This window comes from Calliphora vicina, chromosome 4, assembly GCF_958450345.1.
Source record: "Calliphora vicina chromosome 4, idCalVici1.1, whole genome shotgun sequence".
In the NCBI taxonomy this organism is placed as follows: Eukaryota; Metazoa; Arthropoda; class Insecta; order Diptera; family Calliphoridae; genus Calliphora; species Calliphora vicina.
Window position 1 is genome coordinate 18,739,635 of NC_088783.1, and position 27,939 is coordinate 18,767,573.

The 27,939-nt window shown below is 29.9% G+C and overlaps 1 protein-coding gene across 1 annotated transcript in view; it reads right to left on the minus strand.

Moving 5' to 3' along the window:
* Nucleotides 1-27,939, minus strand: part of lz (lozenge) — a 48,729-nt gene that overhangs the window by 12,838 nt on the left and 7,952 nt on the right. Inside the window, exons 3-4 of the mRNA XM_065508789.1 lie at nucleotides 11,082-11,195; nucleotides 3,592-3,876 (exon numbers count right to left, since the gene is read on the minus strand). Coding sequence (XP_065364861.1) covers nucleotides 3,592-3,876; nucleotides 11,082-11,195 — 399 coding nt within the window. The remainder of the gene's footprint in view (nucleotides 1-3,591; nucleotides 3,877-11,081; nucleotides 11,196-27,939) is intronic.

A 27,939-nucleotide genomic window follows, 5' to 3' on the forward strand; every position in this document is an offset into this window, starting at 1 on the left:
AAATGATTCAGTATTTTAGGCGCCACTTTAGTAGTGTAGAAGTAGCGATTGATGATGATTCAGTTTAACTTTTATTTAAATTTTTTTTTGTTTGATCGGGTTTTTGTTATATTTACTTTGATTTAGTAGTGTTTTTTCTATTATAGTTTAAATTTATGTAGAAAAAGATAGACCCTCACATTTTCTGGAATAAAATGTTACACTATTTCTGCCCCTTTATTTACAAAATCATATTTTTAGCACATTTTCTACCTTTCCAAAAACAAATTAACGTTTCTGGAAATTCCTCAATGACTTGTGAATTTTTAATATTTTAAACCAAATTTGACTATTACTAATTTTATGCGAACTTAATAATTTTAAGTATTAACAAATTGCGGTACTTTAATCTGGATTGAATTCAATTTTATTGTAATAATATAATGAATACATTGCAGCAGATCTGTATAATGATCCCTATAGTTGAAGAGAAATTTGAAATTAACTGAAATATCAACTGCAATGATGCTCCAGAGATTATAGAAGTGAATTAAGAGCTAGATTACATAATAGAAGAGAGAAAAGTTTTCACTATTAAAAAGGTTAGCAATTCTAGAAAACTCCAAAAACTGAGATGATTCTTCTACATATAAGAAGTTTCCTAACTCATTCACATAATTCCCTATTAAAACTCTGATTCAATAGCGCCGCAATTATCGCATCTGATATAAAAGTTGAAGAATTAGAGTTTACGCAACAAATTTGTTTGAAAATAAAAGGTGTATTTTTGACAAATTTAGTTTTATTAATACCAATGTAAACAATCGAGAAAAGGAACTCGATCTGTGATCTCTCATATTTCGGATTAAAAATCGATTTTTCATATGAAAAAATGCAAAAATCTAAAATCCTTAATAACTTTGTAAATAAGCGTTTAATCGAGAAAAGGAGTTTGATCTGTGATCACTCATATTTGTGGCCAAAAATCGAATTTTCATATGAAAAAACTCAAAAATCTAAAATCCTTAATAACTTTGTAAACAAGCGTTTAATCGGGAGAAGGAGCTCGATCTGTGATCACTCATATTTCTGGCCAATAACTGATTTTTCATATGAAAAAAATCAAAAATCTAAAATCCTTAATAACTATGTAAACAAGTGTTTAATCGAGAAAAGGAGATAGATCTGTGATCACCAATATTTCTGACCAAAAATCGTTTTTTCGTATGATAAAACTCAGTAATATAAAATCCTTAATAAATTTGTAAATAAGCGTTTAATCGAGAAAAGGACCCCGATATGTGATCACTCATATCTCTGTCGATCTGTGATCACTAATATTTCTGACCAAAAAACATTTTTTCGTATGATAAAACTCAAAAATGTAAAATCCTTATTAACTTTATAAATAAGCGTTTAATCGCGAGAAGGAGCTCGATCTGTGATCACTCATATTTCGATATTTCATATGAAAGAACTCAAAAATTTAAAATCCTTAATAATATAACCAATAATCGATTTTTCATATGAAAAAACTCAAAGATCTAAAATTCTTAATTGAGAAAAGGAACTCGATCTGTCATCACTCATATTTCTAACCAAAAATCGATTTTCATATGAAAAAACTCAAAAATCTAAAATCCTTAATAACTTTGTAAATAAGTGTTTAATCGAGAAAAGGAGATAGATCTGTGATCACCAATATTTCTGACCAAAAATCGTTTTTTCGTATGATAAAACTCAGTAATATAAAATCCTTAATAAATTTGTAAATAAGCGTTTAATCGAGAAAAGGACCCCGATATGTGATCACTCATATCTCTGAACAAAAATCGATTATTCATATAAAAAAAACTCAACAATCTAAAATCCTTATTATCTTTGTAAATTAACTTTTTGAAATTTCCAATTGAATTTCAGAAATTCCCAATTATATTTCAGAATTTTATTTTATTGTATTTCAGAATATTTAAATTATATTTCAAAATTTTCTATTTTAATTTGGGAAATTTTTTTGTATTTCTTTTAGAATTTACTGAAATACAAATGGAATATTTTGAAATATAAATTAAATATTCTGAAATAAAATAAAAATATTCTGAAATTTTTATAATTGAAAATTTCTAAAATTCAATTGAAAATTTCTGAAATATATGTAATTGGAAATGATGTAGAAGAGAAATTTGTTTTGTAGAGATAAATTTTTCTGAACATTTTTTAAATGGCAAATGGCAAATATTTGCTCAAAAAAACGTAACCACTTTTTATACTCTTCACCATGAGTGGCAAGGGTATATATAAGTTTGTCATTCCGTTTGTAATTTCCACATTTTTCATTTGCGACCCCATTAAGTATATATATTCTGGATCGTTATAGATAGCGGAATCGATATAGCCATGTCCGTCTGTATGTTGAAATCAACTTTCCGAAGCCTCCAAATAACTCACATACACGATTCATACAATATCTCCGGAATTCTTCCGGCTCGGTCGCTATTTAAAATCGAGAAAATGGCTGAGATATAAGGAAAAAACTGGGACAACCTCGATTTTTGACCTATATCTGGATTACTAAGTCATTAATATAGACAATATGGATATCTAATGATAGATATTTCAAAGACCTTTGCAACGACGTATATAAGACCATAGTAAGTTGGACATACAATGGGTCAAAATCGGAAAAAAATATTTTTTAAACCGAATTTTTTTTTCATCAAAAATTTTTTTGTTGTCATAAATTCTTTTTCCAAAAAAAATAATTAAAGAAATTTAAAAAAAAAATTTTTAAAAAAAAAATTGGAAAAAAAATTTTTTTTAAAAAATTTTAAAATATTAAAAAAAAAAATTTGATTTTGTTTAAATAAAAATATTTATTATTTGGTGAAGGGTATACAAGATTCGGCACAGCCGAATATATCTCTCTTACTTGTTTTAGCACAAGTTTGTTTGACGTGTTTACTCTTACAATTGTTTTGTAAGATGAAACAGCATCAAATAAAATAAAACAATTTTTTTTTTGAGTCATTCAAAGTAAAATAATTTTTTGGAATAAATACAGAATTCAAATATATTTTATTTAGTGGTTACGTCTTTTTCGTTAAATATTTGTCATGTGTGACCCTACCTTTAGACACTTTAAACAAACATTTAAGTCCTCAGATTTGAAATAGTTTCTTCTTCAAAATTCAATAACCTTTGTTTCGGCAAAATTGAAAAATCAAGATGATTTTTCTCAAAACAAGTTAATTTTCAAAATTTTATTTAAATGTAAAAAATAAAACCTTTGAGAATTGCGTTTGATATCAAATGATAATAATAAAATGTATCAAACAATCTTGATATTTCGTTTGTAGGGCAGTTGTATGCATTAAACCAATTAAGAAATATGACCTTTATTAACTAGTTGCAAGACTAGTAAAAACAGTTCTATTGAAAATTGTTTAAGTAATCAGCTTATTTTTACAAACGTTACTGAAGTATCAAACTTAAATGATGCTGTTATCAACATTTATTTCATACTAATGTTCAACTATTAATTTTAATGCTTTAAAAATTATAAAGAAATTATTGGTAATCATAAAAGAATAAAAAAAAACTCCATTAACTTACCTTGTATATGGGCTGCATTCGGTTTATAACCCTGGCAATCTGAATTGATGGTGCTACTCGTGGGTGAATGATTACCGCTGCCGCCTAATTGCGGCAAACTACTGTTCGTACTGGAAGCCGATGTTGGTGTAGACGCTGAATTAATAATAGAAGCAGACGTGGCCGCTGATGAGCGTGTAACACGATGTAATGAGCCCAATTCACGAAAATGACTGCTGAAAGGGGCATCGGGATAGGGACGTTGTGTTAAGCCATAAGCACGAAAGTGGGTGCCATTAGGAGGGCCTGAAAATAGACAAAAAAATAAGTTTATTACAATATTTATAATTCAAATAAAAGTACAGCCATTATTATATTGTATATTAAAATTTGTATTTTGTGAGTGTGTTAATTTGTTTTTTTTTTTTTTTTCTATAAAATTGAAGACTTAAAAATGCTGCATAATTTATTGCAATAACAAAAAAAAACGTAGGTACGCAGTACATTTTAATAAAAAAAAATAACATAAAACATTCATTCCCAATATTGTTAGTGTGCAGTCTTTGTTTTTTATTTCAAAAAACCGCAAAATGTTATTTTTTTTTCTTCTTTTAAAAATTAAAAAAATATATTGGGGCCCAGAAAAACGAGTACTGGTAAATATTCTATAAAGAAGTGTTAACAATAAAGTTGATTTGCTTTTGTTGTTTATTTTAAACAAAATCAACCATTTTTTACTCTACTTTTCAAACACTTGACGCTCTTATTACGAAAAACCACTTTTATTACAATAGTTACCAATCTTTTGTTACCAATTTAGGGTACTAAACATGAATATTGTCAGTGTGTTTGTTCTCCATTTCCGTTAGTATCCTTTCAGCTGACACACTAACCCAACCATTCAACCAACCAACCAATGAGCAGATGAATTTACCACTACATAAACAACAATCAATATCCGTTACAATAACCAGCAGTTAAGAAAGTAGTCAATGTATCCCTTATAAACAGTAATTGTCATTAATATCTGATCACTGGCCTGACTCCAATTTATACATTTTGGGCCATTTGACATGTATGTGCTCTTTGTAGTGCAGAGAGAAGAGAATTGGTTACTTTATACATCCCAAGTAATCTAGCGTGAAGACAATTGCCACTTAAGTGTCTCTAAGTAGTCTGGAATGTAGTCACTTTATGTGATGTCTTTTTAACCGACTATTTCAGGTCAATTGGCATCCGCTTGCAGCCGTTAAAATATATAATTATTTAGCTGATCAATTAACCAGTTAGGTAGCTAGTAAAGTAACTAACTCTATGTAACCCATATGTGAATCCAATGCTTTGACTATTTTGGAGCATCTATCAGACAGTCTAATCAAAAATAGTCCATTCACACCCTGCTTTAAATAAGCTGGTAGCCACGTAGCTACTTATTGTAGTTAGTAGCTTGTTGTCACCCTAAATGATATGTAAAATCACTAGTTCATTCCAGTTTCCAAGAACTGCTGGGTATTATACTCTCCTGATAAAAAGGTTTAGTAGCAGAAATAAAATAAAAATTTTAATTCAAAATCTGTTCCATAAAATTACAACAAAATGGGCCATTATATAAATGAATTTAAAATAAAATGTATTTCCCAGTGACACTTTTTGGCATCCTGTGTTTAATTTTAAAAACTTTACTATCAATATTCTGCAAACTTGAAGATTGCTCTATTGATTTTCCAAGTTTTCTTTAAATTGGATCAGTAGTTTGAAAGTTCTACTCGTATCTTTACCAAAGGCAATACTTCCTGCCATGTGAATTTTCATATTCCTAAAGGATATCCAATTAATTTTTATTATAAAAGCTATTCATCCAGCGAAAACTTAGTAATAACTCAATAAATTACTTTCCAATGGCTATTACATAACGAATGCATTACTTAGAAGTACTCTGATCTGTTATATAACTGAAAATGTTTGAAAGAGTGCCTCAAGGCATGCATTACAAAACACCAATTATCTCAAAAAGTAATTAATTTTTTTTTTTTTAATTTAACTGTGACTTTAGCTACAGATTTGTTAACATTTCCCTCGAAGGTCGAAATGCCTTATGAGTTTTTGTTTTTGTTCTGTCAGCTGTTTTGTGAGTGAGTGTCATAATTTTAGAACGTGACATTTTTTTTATTTTGAAATCAAAGTTTTACTAACTTTTAGTCGCCTGATCTATCCAAATATTTTTTATTAGTTCTTTTTCATTAGTTTTTCAATAAAATCATAATCATAATTATTTATTTTTACACCTAAACCGGCAACAATGCCCTGAGGCACTCTTCACCTTTTGGCACCTGGTTCCTAAACTTAATTTGCAAATTAGTTTCTGATGGCTGTTCTGAGTTTATTGGGTCATAAAAAATAATTCGACAACTTTTTTTTAGCTTTTTAAATTTTGCGGGTTAGAGGGTTAATTCAGGCTTAATTCAGTTGTACTTCAAATACAGTGGTGGCCACCAATTTAAGACAAATACTTGAATTTTTTTCATCAACTGAATTTTAAGTGCGATAGAGCCAAAAAAGGGTATGAAATTTATTATTAATGTTTCTAGTTTCTGAAAAATGTTTGGAAAAATCGGTAAAAAAAAGATATGTGGAAATACGTTGACCCACCTCATCGAACATCCGCTCTTAATAACATGATATGACCGAAACTAATGGAACTAAAATACGAAATTTGGTCCGAATATTTTATAATAATAAAATTATAATGATATAAATGTGAGAAAATATGTTTATTTAAAAAAAAAATTTTTTGGTCAAGTTGTAGACAAATTTTATGTGTTCATGGTGAATATGTATGAATTGACACTGTCGAATAAAACACACTTGTGTGTTAAAACAGTCCTCATGCATACATATTTGTGGAAGTATTTGAAAAAATAATTGACCATTATATGGAATTTAGCAAACAATTTTTGTCTTAAATTTCTGGCCACCACTGTATATTGAATTCATTATTTATATTGGTGATGATTTAAAAATTTTGGAACTTTTTCAAATTTTCAGATTTTATTTTGAAACATTCGAATGCATTCGTACAATATAAATTTATTCAAAGTATTGGCCATTGTTAGCTATAACCTCTTTCCATCTTTCTGGCAATATATGGATTCCAAGCCATAAGAACTGCTCATATTTTGAGTCTAAGAATGAATCAAGCCAATATCGGATACTCTGTTCCAAAGTGAAACTGATCTCAGAGAGAGCGTTCTGCATTGATCGATATAAATAGTAGTCGAACGGGTGAGGTAAAATTTCCCAACCATTTCTTTCTAAATAGTTTTTAACAGGTATTGCAACATGTAGCTGTCATGATGGAATATTTCGGATTCAAGTCTGACCGCATATTCCGGGCGTTTTCACCAAATGCTCACTTCAAACGAATCATTTGCATTCTGTGCTGGTCTGGCAACTCATAATAGATAGGAGGCTTTTGGTCTCACCAAATACATAGCAGTACCTTAGCAACATGGATATTTTGCTTTGGTGTCGATTCGGCTGGTTGGCCGTACGATCTCTTACATTTCGGATTATTGTAATGGATAATTATAGCGTTCAATCATCAATTTAGATATGCAAAATCCTCTTTCAAGGTCTCTCGGCTTCAATTCAATGAATTCTGCTACTTGCAAATGCTTTGAAATAGCTGATTGAGTAGCTTCGAATGATTTTGCAATCTCTTGTTGAGTTTGACAACAATCTTCATGGAGTAATGTCTCTTAAGGTAGGGTCACACATGATAAATATTTGACGAAAAAGACGTAACCACTAAATAAAATATATTTGAATTATTTTATTTATTCCAAAAGCTTATTATACTTTGGATGATTCAAAACAAAAAAATTAGTTTTATTTTATCCTACACCACCATTGGATTAGTGCTGATGTTTGTAACATGCAAAAATACTGTCCTAACACCCATCTTAAAGTATACCAAAATGATCAGGATCACTTTCTGAGTCGATTGAGCGATGTCCGTCCGTCCATGTAAACCTTGCAATCAAACTATAGGTCGCAATTTTAAAGATAATTCGACAAAATTTTATATTGCCCCAAGAACGCAGCCTATTGAATTTGGTTGGAATCGGTCCATTATTTCTCCTAGCCCTCATACAACTGCCCTATCTGAAAGTAGTTAAGCTCTCATAAATATCTTAATTATAGACATATCCAAACCAAATTCAGCACAAATAAGTTTTATATAAGCTGAACTCGTACTATCAAATTTAATACCGATCGGTCCACAATGTTCCATAGCTCCCATATAAGCTACATTCTCGAAAAACACATTAATGTGCATAAATCAATGAAATATGTTAGTATCTAAATAAAATTCAACACAAATATGTTTCATATACAGTGAATGTCACTTAAAATCGTACACCATCGTAGTTAAATTTTATTCATTAGTTTTAGAAAGTTGATGTTTTGGAAATATTTTAAAATGCTATTTTTATATTGTGTGTGCTATTACCTATCAGAAAATTGGGTATAATTTTAATTGCCCTTATCCACAAATAAAAAAATTGGGTAAGACTGTCAGTGCCCAGAATATCAACGCTTTATTTAAAATCGTAAAGGCACTAAAAATAGCAAATGATACCCTACAAAGTATTAGGATTATTTAATATTAACATTTTTTTTAATTTTTAAAGTTTTAATTATAATTTAATATAATTGTACGAATTTAAGTGAAATATGAATTTTGTGATGTTCTTTAATTTTCATCAATATTTTTTTAACGAATTGAGGTTTTGTTAACTTTTTTGTTGAAATACATATTTTTTGTTCCAATTAATAAAATGACTTTTAATTTTTTATATAATCGCCTATTATAGCCTGTATAATTTCATAATATTTTAAAAAAAAATATGTTGTACGATTTTGAGTAACACTCACTGTATACGCAAATCATCCCACCAAATTTTGCCACGATCGCTCCATAATTAGTCAAGCTCCGATATAAGGCCCACTTCCGAAATTCACTTTATCGAGCATAAATATCTTAAAAATGTTGGTATAAACTATTTATAATCATATACTCGGTGTAGGGTATAATATGATCGAGCTTGCGCGACTATACTTTCTTATTTGTTTTATTTGATGCTGTTTGATCTTACAAAACACTTGTAAGAGTAAACACGTCAAACAAATTTGTACGCTTTTTTGAGCAAATATTTGCCATGTGTGACCTCCTACCTTTATTCTTGGTCTTCAAAACTTTTTGGCTGCCTTAGTCAATCTTTGTCTTCCGTGTGAAAATCTCCAATTCTGAACCGAACAAACCATCTCTCGAACGCTGAGACCGATGGAACACATTCACCAAAAGATTTGGTGAGCAATGGGTGTGCTTCAGCGGTACTTTTTTTTAAATTAAAAAAAAACTTCCCGCATATGACGCTTTATTGTTATAAAATTCGACATTTTCGAACCAAAACAAACTTTGTTGGTTACACAATAATGTTTAATAACTAAGTGAGAATAAATGACAGATACGTATAAATGAAAAGATACGCCATCTCATGTGAATCCCGCATTTTTAACATGCAATAGAATTAATTCCTTATAAAATCTTTAAAATTTTCTTTAATTCAAATCCTTTAAAAAATTGCTTTAAATGATTAAATTTTTCTTCAATTCATTTTGTTAATGATGAATGAAGAAAACATATTTTAATTAAATTTGTATTAGATTTGAGTTAACAAAAATTTAATCATTCAAAGGTGGAATGAAATGTGGTATGAATTAATTCTACGATAAATGAATTCTCTTTAAGTAAAAGCCTTTAAATGAAGCCTAAGAATTAGATGTAGGGAATGAATGGTTGTCATTTTTTAATTCCGAATTCTGATTTTAGTGAATTAACCTCAAATTGAATTAATTATTTCGAAGCTCAGTATAACTTCTCGTTTTCTAGTTGTTTTCATGAGCACATTCGGTTTTTACTGATAACGTCTTAAGTGAAACCTAAATATCAATGAGTTATTAAAGTCATTACTCGTAACTAGTTTTGCATATTTATAAGAGAATGTAATAAGTTCTTGCCTCCAGTGACATCAAACTGTTTAAATCATAAGTAGTGAAGTTTTAGAATTTAGCATTTTAACTCATTATTTGGTAATGAATGTTAGCTCTTTGTTCCTGCCACTTTTGTTGGCCCTTTAACCTCTCTTAATAGTTAATCTCTTAAAATATATATAGAAACATTAGGCAGCATGCTAATTATCTCAGCATGTAAGTGTTAAATTGAACTTCATAATATTTAGATCACAAAAACATATTTTAAACATAGGATTAATCTCATTAATCCCTTTGTTTTCCTTTCATATTTTTTTTTTTGAAATAGATAAATATATAGATGATAGCTGTTGCATTGTGTTAAACACATGTTGCAACATATAGTTCTCCCTCCAAACACCATGCAGCCTTTTTGTTTTCTATTATTTTGTAATCGGATTAACTTTTTAAGTACAAAGAGTACAAAAGGGAGTTTACTTTGCTAAGTCGGTTTTTATCTTTGTTGCTTTTAAACATTTCAAATGTTTTAACATAGAAAAAGTTTTATTTTTGAGAATCTTATCTATGTGTATTTTGTTCTTTCTTTCTAACCACAACATATGAAAAATTATTTTGTAATGAATATGATACAAACTCATATAAAGAAAAATAAATGGTCATTTAATTAAGCGCCTTTTTGTATTACTGAGTAAAAGTGATAAGGTCATAAATATATAAGTTTGTCAGTATAAGTCTGAACTCAAATTTGAAAAAATATTACCCAATACTATTCAAGCATTGACTCAAACTTTATTTTTTAAAATAAAAAAAACTAAGGAAATCTGTTTAATTTTCTAAAAACTATGCAATTTTGTTCATTAAAAATTATTGAAATTGAAACTAGTTCATAAGCCAATCCATGCCAGAGAGAGCTTCCATGATCGAAATTAAAAATGATGATAAATAAATATTATTAAAATCATTTCAAATAAAATTTTGTCATAAAAAGAATTAAAAAATATTTTCTCAATTTATCCAAAAAAAGAAGAAAAATAATGAACGATGCTCACCATTTAAATCAACTTTAAACTCCTCCCCACCAACAGCATCAATTACACCATAATTGTCAGCACACAAGGGTTTTAAAAAACTACTCTCACATTCAATAACTGAAGACGAGGCACTGCCAACGTCCAACTCAATGCCACCGACACTGACACCACCACCACTACAATGATCATTACCATCATCGTTCGTTTCGTTAAACGAACTAAACGAATAATTAGAATGGGACGACTTGGAGGAGTAGGCATGAACGGTGGTTGGCAATGTTAAACTAAACTCATCGTTATCTTGTTTTATTAATTTTTTTAATCTTGGGGACTTTCGGTTTGTTGCTGCAACTGTTGGTGGCGGTGGCGACGGCAGCAACATTGTTCTAAATGTGTGACGTGGTATTAACAACTTCGACTTACTTGTTTTTGAGCGCGGTTCACGAGGTCCATCGACTGTAACTTTGATTGCCTTGGAATATGTAGCCACCTGTCGGGGAAATGTATCCACAGTGATGGTTAAAGTGAAACTTTTACCTGAAAAACACAATTAAAAGAGAAGGGAAAATAGTTAGAAACAAATCGTAAAACATAAATCAATTAGAATTTATAGGTTGGTAAGAACAGTGAAATTCGTGATGATAAAATCCTTAAAAATTAAGAAAATTCTTTTTAATTTAAACAAAAAATTTCAGAGAATTTATGTAAAATAAATGCAAGTTTGAGTTTACATAAATAAATGTTTAGTTGTCTTTACAATATTTTGTAAGAACAACTAATATTTTCTTAGCTTTTCTAGTAATTTGATTGACTTAACCAAATTGTAACAGTAAAACTTAAACTATGAACAACACAGGTTGTAATGAATGGATATTTTAGATGCTCCTTTATTGAATTCTAAGGCCCCCAGAAATGCCTTTAAGATACAAATTCGGAATCATTTGTGTTTAAAGGAAGTTTATGATATTCTTAATTTATTTTATTCTTTAAAGTAAAAGAATTTAATTGTTTCTCGTTTGGAGAGATTCCACTGTTTCTCATTTTTAGTTTATATCTATTTTTGGCACTAAATTATTTAAATTATGGCACTTTGTCTTTGGCTCCATAAAATTGAATTTTTTGTGTTCTTTGGTTGCTTTTACGAGAGTTTAGATTAATTTTAAGTGATCGTAACACGCGCCATTAACAGTTGGCGGTCTTTTCATGTTTTCTTGCCACCAGACTTTAGCAAAAAAGTTTAATTTGTTAAGACAGTAGTTTAAGGGTGGTTGCAAAAAAGCTGTTTTAATCACTTCTGTAAGACATAATAATGTATTTTTTTTTGTTGGAAGGCGTTAATAATATTTATTAGATGTGTGTTTGACATTTGGGTTTGAAAAGAAAATCAGAATTTAGATTTTTTTGAGGGTGAATTGGGTCAATAAATGTTTTAATAATATTGAAGAATTATAGTTAAAAAAATATAAGATATAAATAAGACAGTTAACAAATTGAAATAATTAAGAAATTGGATTTAAAAATCTTGAAATTTGATTTATTTATAAAACTAGTTGACGCTCGGTAGCATTTACTAATGTTAGTTCGCCAAGTTTCTCCAACCCACATACTCCTGCCTGTTCTTATTTATTTGCAAATAAAATATCTAATTTTGTACTGCATACTTTTGGGAGCTTTTTTTATTACAGTTACCAGGAATTTTTTAATTTTTTTCTTTGCAAACCATCTCCTTAAAATTTCGAATCGAATAAAAAAAAAATCAGCCAAATCCAGCCGTTCTCACGTGATGCCATTACATACATGGACTATTTCATTTTTATATATATAGATTTGCTTAAAACTAAAAATCGTAAAATATTTATAAATAATCTAAAAGACAACACCATGAACTTTTAAGGAAATTAAAAATTATTTTAAAATAGCAATATGTACACAGAGAAAACAGATTCACCTTAGTGACCGAATTTTACAGTTGTGGTTACAAAACTTTAGAAGAGTTCACAACTTTTTGGTTGCTTCAACCGAAATTCTTCTTTATCAACTGACTTTCTGTTGATAGAACCGAAAAATTCTATGCATGCAACCGAATCATTCAATTGGCAACAAATTCGGTTATTACGAATCTGTTTTCTCTGTGTATATATTTTTTTAATATTGCAGCGAACTTTGGTTAAATTTTGGTTTTGGAAAAATGAAGATTTGAAAAAAGCTGTAAAAACTTTAAAACGAAAATTTAAATTTAAAAAAAACCAAGTAAGAGAGCTATATTCGGCTGTGTCGAATCTTATATACCCTTCACCAAATTATACTTCAAAATAAAAATTTTAAATATTTTTAGGAAAACAAATTTTTTTTTCCAAAGTGTTTTTTTTTTCATTTTTTGGGAAAAAAAAAATTTTCGAATTGTTTTAAAAAAATTTATTTTTTAATATTTTTTAAATATTAAAATTTTTTTTTGTTTTTTTAATATTTAGCGAAAAAAATTTGATGAAAAAAAAAAATTCGGATTAAAAAATATTTTTACTTCGTTGCAAAGGTCTTTGAAATATCTATCATTAGATATCCATATTGTCTATATTAATGACTTAGTAATCCAGATATAGGTCAACAATAGGTCAAAAATGACGTTGTCCTGGTCCTTATATCTCAGCCATTTATGGACTGATTTTCTCGATTTTAAATAGCAACCGAGCCGGAAGAATTCCGGAGATATTGATGTATGAATCGTGTATGTAAGTTATTTGGGGGCTTCGAAAAGTTGATTTCAACAGACAGACGGACATGGCTTAATCGACTCCGCTCTCTATAAGGATCCAGAATATATATACTTTATAGGTTCGGAAAATTATATTGTGGAAATTACAAAGGGAATGACAGACTTCTATATACCCTTCTCACAAAGGTGAAGGGTATAATAATTCAGAATTTAGTTTAAATACAACCATGGCAGAATCAAGCAGGTACAATTATTAGGGAGAGTTGTCAATATTTACCCCTACAACGTCAAACTCTGGATGTTATTACATTATGTTTTCATTTGATTTGTGCGCGTTTTTAGAAATTTTTTGAGTTAAATTTTAATTTTTCACATTTTTATTTCGTAAAATTATTTTTTTTTCAGAAATACACTTTTCAAATTGATTTTTTTCAACAAAACTGAAATTAATTTTATTTGTTTTAGACATTTTACTTTGATATTTTTAATTTTCTTTTGTTTGACAGTTTAGGGAAATTATAATTGAGAACATAATTTCTAATAATTGTAACTGGTTGATTCTGTCATGCATACAACTAAAATCTACTCAAAATCACACAAAAAAAGATTTTGAATCCTTCTTATTACTAACATTATTACTGATTTTAATTGGTTTATATATTAATCACTGACAGCTTAAGTATATTCTTAAATTAAGTCTAATTAAAACTTTTTTATTTAATCTATAAAAATACCCATACATTATTATTTATCTGACTGCATACTAGTACGAGTATTTAGGGATTTTCCATTAGAAGTGGAAAAATATTTTAAAAATAAAATTTATTTATATTTTGCGGTCAAAAAGCCCCCGAAAAAAAAGCTAAAACAAAATATAATCATAACAAATGATTATGGTCAAAAGCTACTTTACCGGTTCATTTAAATGCAATTTTCAAATAAACAACACACACACAACTTAATAAAATCATGTCGTTCTTTCAAAAATACATACATATTTATTAAATGGCATTTTAAAAAACACAAATTGACCACCAACATGAACACAAATGAAAATCCTTTCTTTTTTTTAAATACAAATCCTGAAAAACATAAATTTACTGTTGCAAAAATAAAGGAAAATAAATAAAAACAACAATTATAGGGAAAATAACAATAATATCCTGTTTGGCAAAAACCAAAAAAAAAAAAATATTTATATTGTCAATGTCACACATACTTCAGCAAAACCGAAAAAAGAAATACCGCAATACACAGTGGGACCAATTTGCTAAAAAATAGTGGTATCTTTTAATTTAGCAATTCAAGAAATTGAAGGGGCCTTCAACAACGTAACATCTATCGCCATCTATCTGGGTCTAGAGGATATAAGTAGGTGTAAAAATTGGGAGTTGTGAGACCGCTAGTCTTCGTAATATCAAAAAGTCGAAACAATTTGAACGTGGAATACCCCAAACTGTTGAGATATCATCTATTACGACAGGTTATCGTAAATTCGATTCTTTTTGAACTGGACAAAATGCAGTAAGGAAATCCGTTAGGGATCAGTCAACTGATCAGTTACTCAAATCTTACACAGAGAAAACAGATTCGTAATGGCAACCGAATTTGTTGCCAATCGAATGATTCTACCTTGGTGACCAAATTTTACAGTTGTGGATACAAAATTTTAGAACTTGTAACAAAAATTTGGTTGCTTCAACTGAAATTCTTCTTTATCAATTGATTTTCAGTTGCTAAAACCGAAAAATTCTATATAGGCAACCGAATCATTCGATTGGCAACAAATTCGGTTGCCATTACGAATCTGTTTTCTCTGTGTATAGCACTTCCTCAACCAGTGCAAGGAAGAACTGCCAGTAGACATTACCAATATATAGATTGTTACCATAATGGTAATAAGCTGGCGGGAATTTAAATACATTAAACGCAGTATCTGTGCAATACCGATAAAGTCTTCAGTCTGAAAATAGATGGCATAAAAGGGACACTTTATTCTTGCCTGACACAATGAGAAACGCTCTCTACAACTCTTGAACATAAACTGAAAGAACATTTTCAGGGTGATGGCAGTATTAACGGGCCATTGAACGACCGGTAATCAGACTTGAGCTTTCTTTCAATAGTTATTATCACAGCTGTCATGTTTTTGGAAATCAGCAAACAGTTTTTCATATTCTCTACGAATGTTCTTAGCTCTGGGAGACATGTACCAAATGAGAGATTATATTGGGTGTATGACTTGATAATGCGGGGTTTTTTTTAAATTTTTAGCTTTTATTTTGAAACATTTATACAAAATAAATTTATTCAAAGTATTGTCCATTGTTAGCTATGAACTTTTCCCATTTCTCTGGCAACATATGGCCAATAACGAATGAAGCTAATATAGGATACACTGTTCCAAAGTGAAGCGTATCTCAGAGAGAGCATTCTGCATCGATCGAAACAAATAGTAGTTGGACGGGGCTCGGTCTGGACTATAAAGCGGTTTGGAAAACTTCCCCAAAAGTTTTTCCAAAATACTTTTTAACAGGTATTGTAACATGTGGTCGATCGTTGTCTTGATGGAATATTACGGTTTCATGTCTGACCGTATATGGTGGGCGTTTTTCGGCCAATGCTCTCATCAAACGAATCAGTTGCATTCGGTACAGGTTCCCTGTGATGGTCTGGTCAGATTTCATCAACTCATAATAGATAGGACTCTTTTGTACCCACCAAATAAAGAGCATTACCTTAGCGTCATCGATATTTGGCTTTGGTCTTGATTCGGCTGGTTGGTCGATCTCTTACGTTTCGGGTTTTCGTAATGGATCCATTATTCGACGCAAGTACACAGAAAAAAATATATTTCAATTCAAACATTTATCAGATATTGAACTGGTTTCAATTATTTCATAATTAAATCAAGTATTCATGTGCTCAAAAACAAAATTTCTTGATATTAGGTCTGTTCATTTACTTTCCCAGTAAATACTTGCAACGAGAGAATAAAATCAAAATTTACAAAATTACTCTCTTAAATTCTCAAAAATAGTAAAAAGTAAATGAACGCTTTTCCAGTAACAATTGTTTTATACACACAATTTTCTTATATTGTTTCTTTTAAAATGTATAAATACTCACATTTTCTTCAATTTTATTGAAAATTCTTTTGTTTTGACATTATTTCACCAAAAAATAAAATTTTAAATAAATAAAGAATAACACAAAACATATGAAATATAAGCTGCTAACTATTGCGAGTTCAAAATAGAACTTGTAATAGTTTGCAACGAGAGAACACTCTTTAAAATTTATACGCTCTTGATTTTTTCTCTACTTGCAAGTTTTTGAGTTAATGAACGCTTTTCCAGTAACAATTGTTACTAACTAGTAACAACTTTTAGTTATTGAACATAGCTATTTTCTATTGAATTTTGAGTTTTGAATTTGATAATTTTGACAATTGCATATACAATTTTCGTTATTGGTTGAACTTTATGTACAAAAATGATTGAATAGATAATTTTCGTAATTGAAAACACAAAAAATAACAAAAATGTGTTTTCAATTACGAAAATTATCTATTCAATAATTTTTGTATTTGAAATTCAACCAATAACGAAAACTGTATATTCAATTGTCAAAATTATCAAATTCAAAACTCAAGATTCAATAGAAAATATCAGAAAATTTTGATTTTGAGCACATGAATACTTGATTTAATTATGAAATAATTGAAACCAGTTCAATATGTGATAAATATTTGAATTGAAAAAAATAGCTTTTTCTGTGTAATGATTCGGTGCAAAAATGATTTTCTTTTATAGCGTTCAGGCATCATTTCGGACATGCAAAATCGTCTTTCAAGTTCTCTCGCCTTCAATTCGTATGGTACCGAATTTCCCTGCTTTTGTGGTGAACCCTGCTGATTGCAAACGTTTTGAAACAACAAAGTTTTGACAACAATCTTCATGGAGTATTGCCTCCAATTATAGGTCTTCAAACTTTTTTGGCTGACCTGGGAGATCTTTGATTTCCGTATCGGAATTACCAATTCTGAACCGCAGAAACCATATCTCAAATTGAAACAGATGAAATGCATTCACCATAAGCTTTTGTGAGCAATTGGTATATTTCAGCGGCACTTTTTGTTTTCAAATTAAAGAAGTAAAGCAAAACTTCCCGCATATGACGCTATTTAAATCCTACATTTTTAAGATTCTAGAATTCAGACCAAAAAGCGTTGATGGTATAAATATGGAATTTTTAGGAGTAGTCTTGGACTTGATACTTTCGTAGAAACGTAGTCATGAGAGTAGAATGAGAAAGTTCTTACGTGCCTTCTACACATGTAAATAACAAGATTTTTTGGGAAAGGATGGGGTCTCAAACCGTATATTGTACATTGGATAAAAACTGTGGTCTGGTGGAGGGCGGTAGATGTAAGGTACAGAAGAACTTTACTTTGGAAACAACTGTCGGTTGATTCAGCTATAGTTGGGTTGACAATCTTTGGAAGAGAAAGACTCGGATTGTTCCGGATCGTAGAACGAATTCGACTTGACAACTTTGACACTAGAAAGGTTTCCGGTTTAACCGAAAAAGTGTGTTTTTTTAAAAAACAGGTTTTGATTATTGTCTTTTAAAAAAAACCGGTTAAACGGTTTCGGGTTTTGTCTTCAAAAAAAAAACGGTTAAGCGGTTTATATTAAATTTTTATTCAATATGAAAAAGGGCTCCTTAAATTTATTTTTATTTGTGGACACTAATATGAAATGTGTTAAGAATTGCTTACTAAATCTTCGGTAATTTATCATTTTTGAATTTTTAAGGCTCTATCTTTATGCAATTATTTTATATCTTTTACGAAATATTGTCAAATGCTATAATTTTCTATAAAATAAATCAATATTTTTAAAAACGGTTTTGAATGAGCTTTAGAAAATATTAAAACCGAAAAGTTAAAAAAAACCGGAACCGGTGGAGTTTACACAGATGAAAAACCCGGTTTTCGGTTTAGGATTCTCTATTTGTCACCTATATATCATTCTGTATTCCCACAGAGTGGTTTCCAATCTTTCGTCTATGTTTTTACATAAAATTTTTTCCAATCGATATTTATTTTGAAAACGGCACCACTCTGCTCCACTTATTTCACATAAATACATGTCTGTATGAAAATTCCTTTTCTCAGAGCCTTTAAAGGAATGCATAGCTTAATATTGTCCTTTCAAAAGCCATCTGAAAAAAATCGCAAGTTGTCATCACGAGTTTTGAAGTTTATAAAAAATCAGTTTAATAATAATACAATTAAAAGTTCTGCAACATTTTGGCTTCCACAGGGAAAGGTTTCCACTTTTTCATAGTTATTTCCGAATTCCCTATAAACTGCAAAGTATTTTTTAAACTCTCCTACAGAATTGGTTACTACTACATTGGTTACTTCTTCATATGAATCTCACAGGAAAAAGGTGGTTGGATGGAGTGACTTTTAAATGTGTGAGTTTATGTTAGAGTGTGTATGTATGTGTTCTCATTGTTGTTGTACATATTTATTCCTTTTTAGTATTTTTTATGTGGCTGAGGTTTTTGTGGTTAACTTGGTCGATATCATCGGGCTCATATTGTACAAACCAGTGTGCATTTACTACGCTTGCTCTCAATTATTTGCCCGATACACAAACTCTCACCCTCGTTCTCTTAGTAGTTTATTTTTCAGAATTGTATATGAATTGTTGTTGTTGTTGTTATTGCTATTGTTGTAGCATTTATTTGCTGTTTGCCACAAATGAAGTGGGTGTAGTTGTTTTGTGTTGTTTTGTTTTCCAACCATACAAATGTAGTAAATGTAACATTTTTGTTTGTCGGTCTGACGGTTTTAACAACCATTTATAAGGCAAACTTCTACAAATACACCTATACTTCGACACATACATTCACAGTTTAAACCAAGAATAACGAGAAGTGGCAAAATGAAACCCAACCCACAAAATAAAAATAACACATTGTTTTTTTTTTGCCGGCTCTGTTTATTTCTTCATTTGTTTGTCTGATTTAAAACTCAAAGCATTTCAAACAACTAAAAGAACCAGCAAATAGCCCCACTGTTGGTGGAAAAAAATCAAGTAAATTAAAAACAAAATGTCGCTGTTTATTCGCAAAAGACTAATTCAAAAATTAACATTTCAAAGGATTTCAATATTTTCTTTTTTTTTAAATTTAGACTGATTTAAATTTCCTCTTTTCGTAAAGTAAATAATGTTTTAAAAAGAACTAGGAGTGCGTCATTTAAAATGATTCAACATATATCCGCCGAGGGTACCTCGGTAGCCTAGTAAGTAGTGAGCTAGACTACCAGTTTGGAGGACTTATAGACTGCGATTAGCACTCCAACTATGCTGGGGAACAAATTCCATCAGCCTTAACTGACGAACTGATGCGAGAACTCGATTGGGAATATTCTCTCTTAACGTTGAACTCTCAATCCCAATAATCTACACATTTCACTTAATAATTTTCTCTATCAATTATATAATAAATTGTTCTTTATAGAAATATATATAAGAAATGAACATTTATAAATCCTATGAATTTTTTAAATCGGATAAGAAGAAAATTCCAACTATCAAACATTTTTGAAATTAAAATTAAAGAACATGCATTCATTTCTTTTTTTGAATTCTTCCAGAACTAGTTCTTCCATAAGTGGTTTCTGTAGGTAATTATTGCGCACGGAACTAGTTAAGAAATGTATTTTTTGTTTCTTTGATTTTATTGCAAAATAAGTTTTGAAGAACTTAAATTTATTGAAAAAAATACTTGGTATGAGAACTCAAAGTCAAAAAGGCGAAGATGCTTTTGAGAACTCAAACAAATAGCTCTGGGTGGGAAATGATACTCTATATAAATTGTTTTAAAACCTCAATACATCCAGATGAAGCTAATGTTGGATTTATAACACTCAAAGTTGAAACAAATACAGATATGAACGCTAGGTTGAATGATAAATCATAAAAGAACAAGTTCCTCAAAAATATTTTTTTGAAAACTTTCCACAACGAAACTTAGGTCATTGGGCAGATATAACGGAAAGTCGGATGTTCTAGAACAGTATCAACTAAGCACAAGATAAAAAATTCATAAATATCCTGGTTACGTATGATATTTTCAAAAGAAATTGTTCTCACACTGTATCGGGACTTTCTAGTTCAAATTCGGAATCATACTGATCTGAACTGTTCTGAACTATGACCAATTTAATGATAAAGACGACTGTAATATTGTGAAAAATTTTATATACAAATAAACAGTTGGTACTAGAAGTGGTGCTTTATTAAACTATATATTTTATTATTAAAATCAGTTTCTATTGACATTAAATTTATAAAATATGTTTTTGAGATGTTTTTGAAAAAGGTACTTAAAATACTACTGTTTTTAAAAGCGGCGAAATCAAGTTTTTAATTTTTTTTGGGATATCCTAACGCCTAAAATTCTATTTACTTGGTTTTTGGAACATTTTTCAAAGAGTACTAAAAATACTACTATTTTTCAAATGTGGAAATATCAGCTTATGTCATGGTTTTCAAAGATTTTATAAACCTTAAATGCTATTTAGTTACTGTTGGGCATATTTCTGACAAAAGTACTTAAAATACTACATTTTTTAATATTGTAACAAATCATTTTAAAGTATTTCCAGTGACTTTCCCTTGATATAAAATTAATAAAATGTGTTTTTGATAAATTTTTCCAAAAGTACGTTAAATACTAAAATTTTTTAAGAATAGATCAGGAATTTTACTGTTTTCAGAGATTTTCTTGCTCAAATTGTGGCAAATCAGTTTAAAGTATTCCTCCTAGTAACTTTCTCTTGATATAATATTAATAAAATTAGTTTTTAACACATTTTCCAAAAGTACTTAAAATACTGCCGTTTTTTAGATGTGGGCTAAAAATTTTTTTATTATATGTGAACAATTATGTTATTAAATTTATCTTAAATGAAAAAATTTGATTTTTGGTCATCTATCAGCATATCGACAAGTATTTATTAAGTTGATCTACAATGTAGATCCATAATTACATATTTTATGCTGTTTTTTTTACAGAATTTGTCTGTTAGAGATTTCTTTAAATTCGAAGAAATAAATTAATCCTATTGTAAACCGACAAATATTTATCCTAGAGCTTGCTAAATAAAATAATTTTGACCACCTAAATTCGAATTTCGTGCCACTGCAAGGTTTCGGACTTAGTTGTAACTAGAGATGCTAATCGGGACTGATTTTTGAAAATCCCGGGGATCGGGAACTAGTTCTAAAGAAGCGTTAAAAAACAGCAGGTACTAGAACTAGTTCTTCCATTAGTGATACTAGTTAAGATATTCATTTAATGGTGATTTCGACACGGAAGATAAAGATCCCCAAGCAATAAATGTTTGAAGACCAATAATTGGAGGCATTACTCCATGAAGATTGTTATAAAACCCAACTAGAAATCATTGGGAGCTACTCAATGAGCAATTTTAAAACGTTTGCAAGCAGTAGGATTGATTCAAAAGCAGGGAAATTGGGTACCATACGAACTGAATTGAATAGACCTTGAATGACGATTTTGCATGTCCGAAAGGATGCTTGAACGCTATAAAAAAAAAATAATTTTTGCACCGTATCATTACTTGTGATGAGAAATGGTTCTATTACAATAACCCGAAGCGTAATAAATTGTATGTGAAGCTCGGCGAACCAGCCGAATTGACACCAAAGCCAAATATCCATGGCGCTAAGGTAATGCTATGTATTTGGTGGGAGGAAAAGCTGCTAAAATCTGGACAGACCATCACAGGGAACCTGTATCGAATGCAACTTTGAAGCGAGCATTGGCCAAAAAACGGCCAGACATGAAACCGTAATATTCCATCATGACAACGCTCGGCCACATATTGCAATACCTGTTAAAAAGTATTTAGAATGAAGTGGTTGGTTGGGGAATTTTTTCCTCATCCGCTTTATAGTCCAGACCTTGTCCGTCCGACTCCTATTTATTTCAATCGATTCAGAACGTTCTTCACTTTGGAACAGAGTATCCGAAATTGTCTTGATTCGTTCTTGGCCTCAAAAGATGAGCAGTTCTTTTGGCTCAAAATCCATATGTTGCCAGAAATATGGGAAAAGTTCATAGCTAATAATGGCCAATACTTTGAATTGATTTATATTGGACAAATGTTTCAAAATAAAAGCAAAAAATTTAAAAAAATCCCGCATTTTTAACCCTTTCAGGGTCAAAAATAATTTAGGTTGAGCTAAAAGTTTTAAAAAGAAATATTTGTAATTTGAATACGCTGAATCCGGGAAAAATTAAATTTTTTGTATTTGGTTGCTCTGGTTTTCTATGTCTGTCTTTTATTTAAAACAGACAGTAAATGCGCATAGAAACAGAGTATGTTATAATGTCGAATATATTCGACAAAAACACTGAAAGGGTTAAGTCATACTCCCAATATTTAAATACTTTTCACTGTAATTTATTTTAAAACAAAGTTTTTGTTTGGAGTTTGGGTCTCAGTTACGATTGACATATATTTTTTCTTTTAAATTGTTTTTGTAAAATCAAAACAGGACAACAAGGTCCTGGAAATGGTTTTCAAACTTAAGGTTTCTAAATAATTTATTTAAATATTGTGAAACCAAAAAAATGAAAAAGTTTGTTTCATAATTGCAGACATCATGGAGCGTTTGCTTTAATAATTTCGTATTTTTGTTTTCAATGATTAGAGAGTCACTCATGCAAACCAACCATTTGCAAATCTTATTATGTTAATTTCAAAAACAATTACACTCATCATACCCACACTCATACCATCATCAGTCTTTCACTCACTCATCCACTCAATCTAACACTCGCTGAGACGACCATTTAGACGAATCATTAAAGTGGAGACTGTTTTTGATAGCCGTGGACAGTTTTAATAGGTTGTTGTGAACAGAAAACAACAACAGCAAAAAAATCCTAATGCCACCAAAAAAAAAATTATGAATAATAATAAGTACCTACTATAACAACAATAATTATATACAAAAAAATGTATAAAATAAAAACAAATTTATAATGGCCGTTTTCTAACAGCCTAAACAACAACAAAAAAATATGTATTAGAAATAAACACGAACCTGAAGTACTTGATTGAAATGACACTTAATCAAGCATGACACAGCAACAGCATTACAGTCAAGTTAAAAACAACAGCAACACAACAACAAGTAATGTACTGTAGTACAGTACAGTATTGTGTGATAATTTCAACATTTTAATGAGATTTTTTTTTTATTTTTAAAGAAAGTTTAAATATTTAAAAGAAATAGGTACATGAATTTAATATAAACCTATTATTTTATGTTATTACAATTTGATTTTTTAATAATTTCGATAAAAATCTAAGTTTATTAAGATTTTTATGATTAGCAAGGTTTAAAAGTAGAAATACAAAAGGTACCTTTTAACAAATGACACGCGCCATTAATAAGCCTTTTTATTCTCATTTTCTATTGTCTTGCTCTATTTTAATTTAAAGAGAATTAAAGAAAACAACCCAAATGCTCATTAACTATTGAGTTGAGTTTAATTAACCCTTTCCTTAATGTAAAAATAGTTTAAATTAAATTGCGTTGTATCACCAAGAGTAAATTAAACAAATTTAAAGAAATAAAATTTAATTAATTTTGAATTTTTAGCTATTTCTATCAAAATATGAAATCATTTTTGTAATTTCTTGAAAAATCCCCCAAAATTATTTGCCAGAAGCCTAATGAAGCTAACAATAAAATAGCTAAAATTACTTTTAAAATTAATCAAATTCAAACATCTTAATCAATTCATTAAACAAAAAACAAAGCCATCGATGAAATAAAGAAACTAGAGCAAAACAATTTGTACTTGTTTTCAAAAGGAATTATTTTCTTTTGTTAACAAGATTTTTTGCCTTTGAAAAATGGGATTTTCTAATGACTTCATTTAAAACTCATACGCTATATCAACGTACAATGATTCCAATCATTATTATTTTTGGTAATCTATACACACAAAAATGCGTTTGAAACATGAAAACGTTTACACGTAAAAGTACTTTTGAAGACCAGAAAAAAATAAACACCAACCAACACAATGGGATTTTATTACAAGCCAACAAAACTCATGAAATAAATACAAAAAAAAAGAGTTAAGATATCAACAAATTTGAGATTTTTTGATTTTTTAAACAAAAAAACAGATAAATCAAATTAGGAAGATAAATGTTTTTAATGAATGAATGGTGCGTATGTTTCAAAGAGATGAGAAGATGGTGGTGATTACAGTTTGAACTAAATGTTTTTAAATTGAAGGATGTTTTTGGATTTGAAAAATAAACTTATGTTAAATGTGTGTGTTTCATTATTAAATACATTTAAAGGGTTTACTCTTGCAGTTAGTGTTACTACGCAAGAAAACTCTATAAGAAATTGTATTAAAAATAGTTTTCATTATTTTCTCTCGATGGAAAGGAATTGAAACAGAACTGGTCTAGTAATTGCTCCTTTGGAGCAAAGGGCCGGTTCAAGTTCTAATACTTTATATGAAAGGAAACTGTCACTTCAATATGGCGAGTTTTTTCAGATTTGTTTAAACTTATCATAGATCTAAAAATCAATAAAATCGGTTCAGGGCTCCAAATGTTTTTTACACCCGAAATGTTCACAATTGGCCAACTGTATTCCTAAAGTCTAACTACTTATTCATATCTTGTTTCAGAGACATCTGATTGGAATTTAACGGTCTGTAACGGTAGCTTGCAACATTAAAGCAGATAAAAGCTCTAGAAATAGATAATTCATGAAACTTCTAGAAGACAGTTACTATTTAAATTTAAATAGAGTTGTAGTAAGAGTTGCTACAAATTTTAAACTACTAAATTGCATTTATTTGCAATTAAAAGAATACGGTTTATTTAAATGAAATAAACCGCCGTTTTTAAAAGGTAAAAACATAACAATAGTATATTTAGATCATTTATTAGCGAGCAAACATCAACTAAGTTATTAACTTCCATAGATGTTAAAGCCATAAAACATTCAGTTAAAATCTGTTAAAAAATAAGTTTTTTCGTAAAAATTTAAAGTGAAAATATCTAGTTTAACGTGTCAAAATTATATTAAGATGTTTTGCAAGAGGAGTCATTCTCTAAAATATTATTTTGTGTAGAAGTGTTATTTTATGTAAATTTTGAGCTAGACTGCATTGTAAATGATCCAAAAATTTCCAAAAAAAAAACAGAATTGAGTTTAATGGATTCTTGTTATTAAAAAATCCGTTTGTTTTGTGGATGATTAAATATTTAATAAATTTCACGAAAATTGGTCAAGCAGCAATTTCAAAAATAACCCAAAGCGCTAAGGTAATGCTCTGCATTTGGTGGTAGCAAAATTGTCCTATCTATTATGAGCTGGTGAAATCTGACCAGACCATCACAGGGAACCTATACCGAACGCAACTTATTCGTTTGAAACGACCATTGGCCGAAAAACCCTCAGAATATGCGGAATTTTGGTAGTACATATGTGGTTGCTATAATAAATGTGGTTGCAGTTTGTTTTATGCAGCTTTGAATTTTATAGATTTCCCCATAACCCCATAAAATGAAATCCAATGGTATTAGATCACACGATATAGATTATCCATTCTGATCACCGACACGAGAGAGTACATGACCAGAAAATGTTTCTGTAATTGAATTATTTCAAGGGCTCAAAGTCAAGTGACAGTTAGTTGAAGCCACATCAACGTCCTCATCTAATTCTGGTAGAATGATCTCTGTTATCATGTCTCTATATCTAACATTAGTAACAGTCACTGCTTAACTAGCCTCTTTTCGAAGATGTATGTTCCAATGATGCCTTCACTCCGAAATCTGCTCCAAACAGTGATATTTGTCACAGGTCGGTTCTCTCAACCTCAAAATGCGGAAAATTTGGTGCTTCATCGCTTTAAATGATTTTGCTCAAAGTGTGGGAAAATCATTCTTAATATTGTTCATTTATAATAATGTTTGAACAATGAAAACGCTTTGTTCTTTCGAGTAATGCTTCATCAGTCCGATAGTCCGATTTTAATTAAATTTACTATATAGAGGAGGCGTAGTTGAGTTTAAGTTTTGAATTTGGTTTGGTTTGGCTATACATTATCTTTATATATCTATAATTTATTTATTTATATACAAGGGTGGGTTAATAAGTCCGCAATTTTTTGAATTTCCCGGCTCTTAACGGAAAGGGCAACACTTTAGTTTGTGTTTGACAGCCATTGACAGCAGGCTACCGCAAAACTTGAGAAGAAAATGGAGCATTATTGTTTGTGGAAAAAAACCATCACTCAAACCAAGGATAAGATTGATAAAAAAGTGGATTACTGAATTTCGATGTGGCCGTACAAGCACGGAATATGCCGAACGTTTTTGATGCCCATTTGAGGTCTCTATACCCGAAACAATTGAAAAAAATCATGATATGTTGTTGGCCGATCGGAGATTGAAATTGCGAGAGATATTGGAAGCCATAGGCATCTCAAATGACATGAGAAAGCTTTCGCTTGGTGGCTGCCTCATTTGCTCATAATCGAGTGCACAAAAGGGTACACACACAGATATGCAGTTTCCAATGGGAAAATCCAAGAATTATGCTACGAAATGCTCCCTCTTCCGCCATATTCTCCGGATTTAACCCCGAGTGACTATTTCTTGTTTCCAAGAGATTTGACTCCAACGATGAAATCATCTCACAAACAAATACCTATTTTGATGACCTTGACAAGTCTTATTTTTTGGAAGGGATAAAAAAAATTAAAGAAATATTGGAGAAAGTGTATAGATCAAAGGAGACTATGTTGAAATGATTTTTTATCCATTCAAAAAGTCACGGACTTATTGACCTGCCCTCTTATATCTGATACGTTGATACCACATCAGGGTTCATATGTTATCTAGGTTATCTAGGTTGAAAGAAAGGGTAGAAATGTTTACTTTTAAACTGGTGAAGAATTACTTCAAATAGTTTATGCTGGGTATTGCTATGTAGTTCTTCCATTTCTTAGACAATTGAATACCACTCAAACTGGAACTGAAGACTTTGAATATGTGATTTTTTCTATTTTCAACACATTAATATTCATCGGTCGAGAGCTATTATTCTAACAATTTCCCAAAAATTCATTTCTCGGGATATTCTAATGTTAAAGAAGATACATTTGGACTTTTATATAGGACAAGGTAATAACTCAGAAGAGACCAGAAGTCCCAGTATAGTTATTTTTACATAATTTATAAAAACTCCTGGATGTAGAACTTTTGTATTCTTGCTAATTAGTTTATTACAACAAATGTTACTTCTTCAAAAACAAACAAGCAACAAACAAAAAAATGGCAACATCTACTTGCAACACATGTTGTAAGGCAGTCATAAGAAAAAAATATGACATGCAATGTCAAACAACAATTTTGACCTTAACTAGACACATGTTTTCCAAACATTTGTACAATTTTCAAATTAAAAA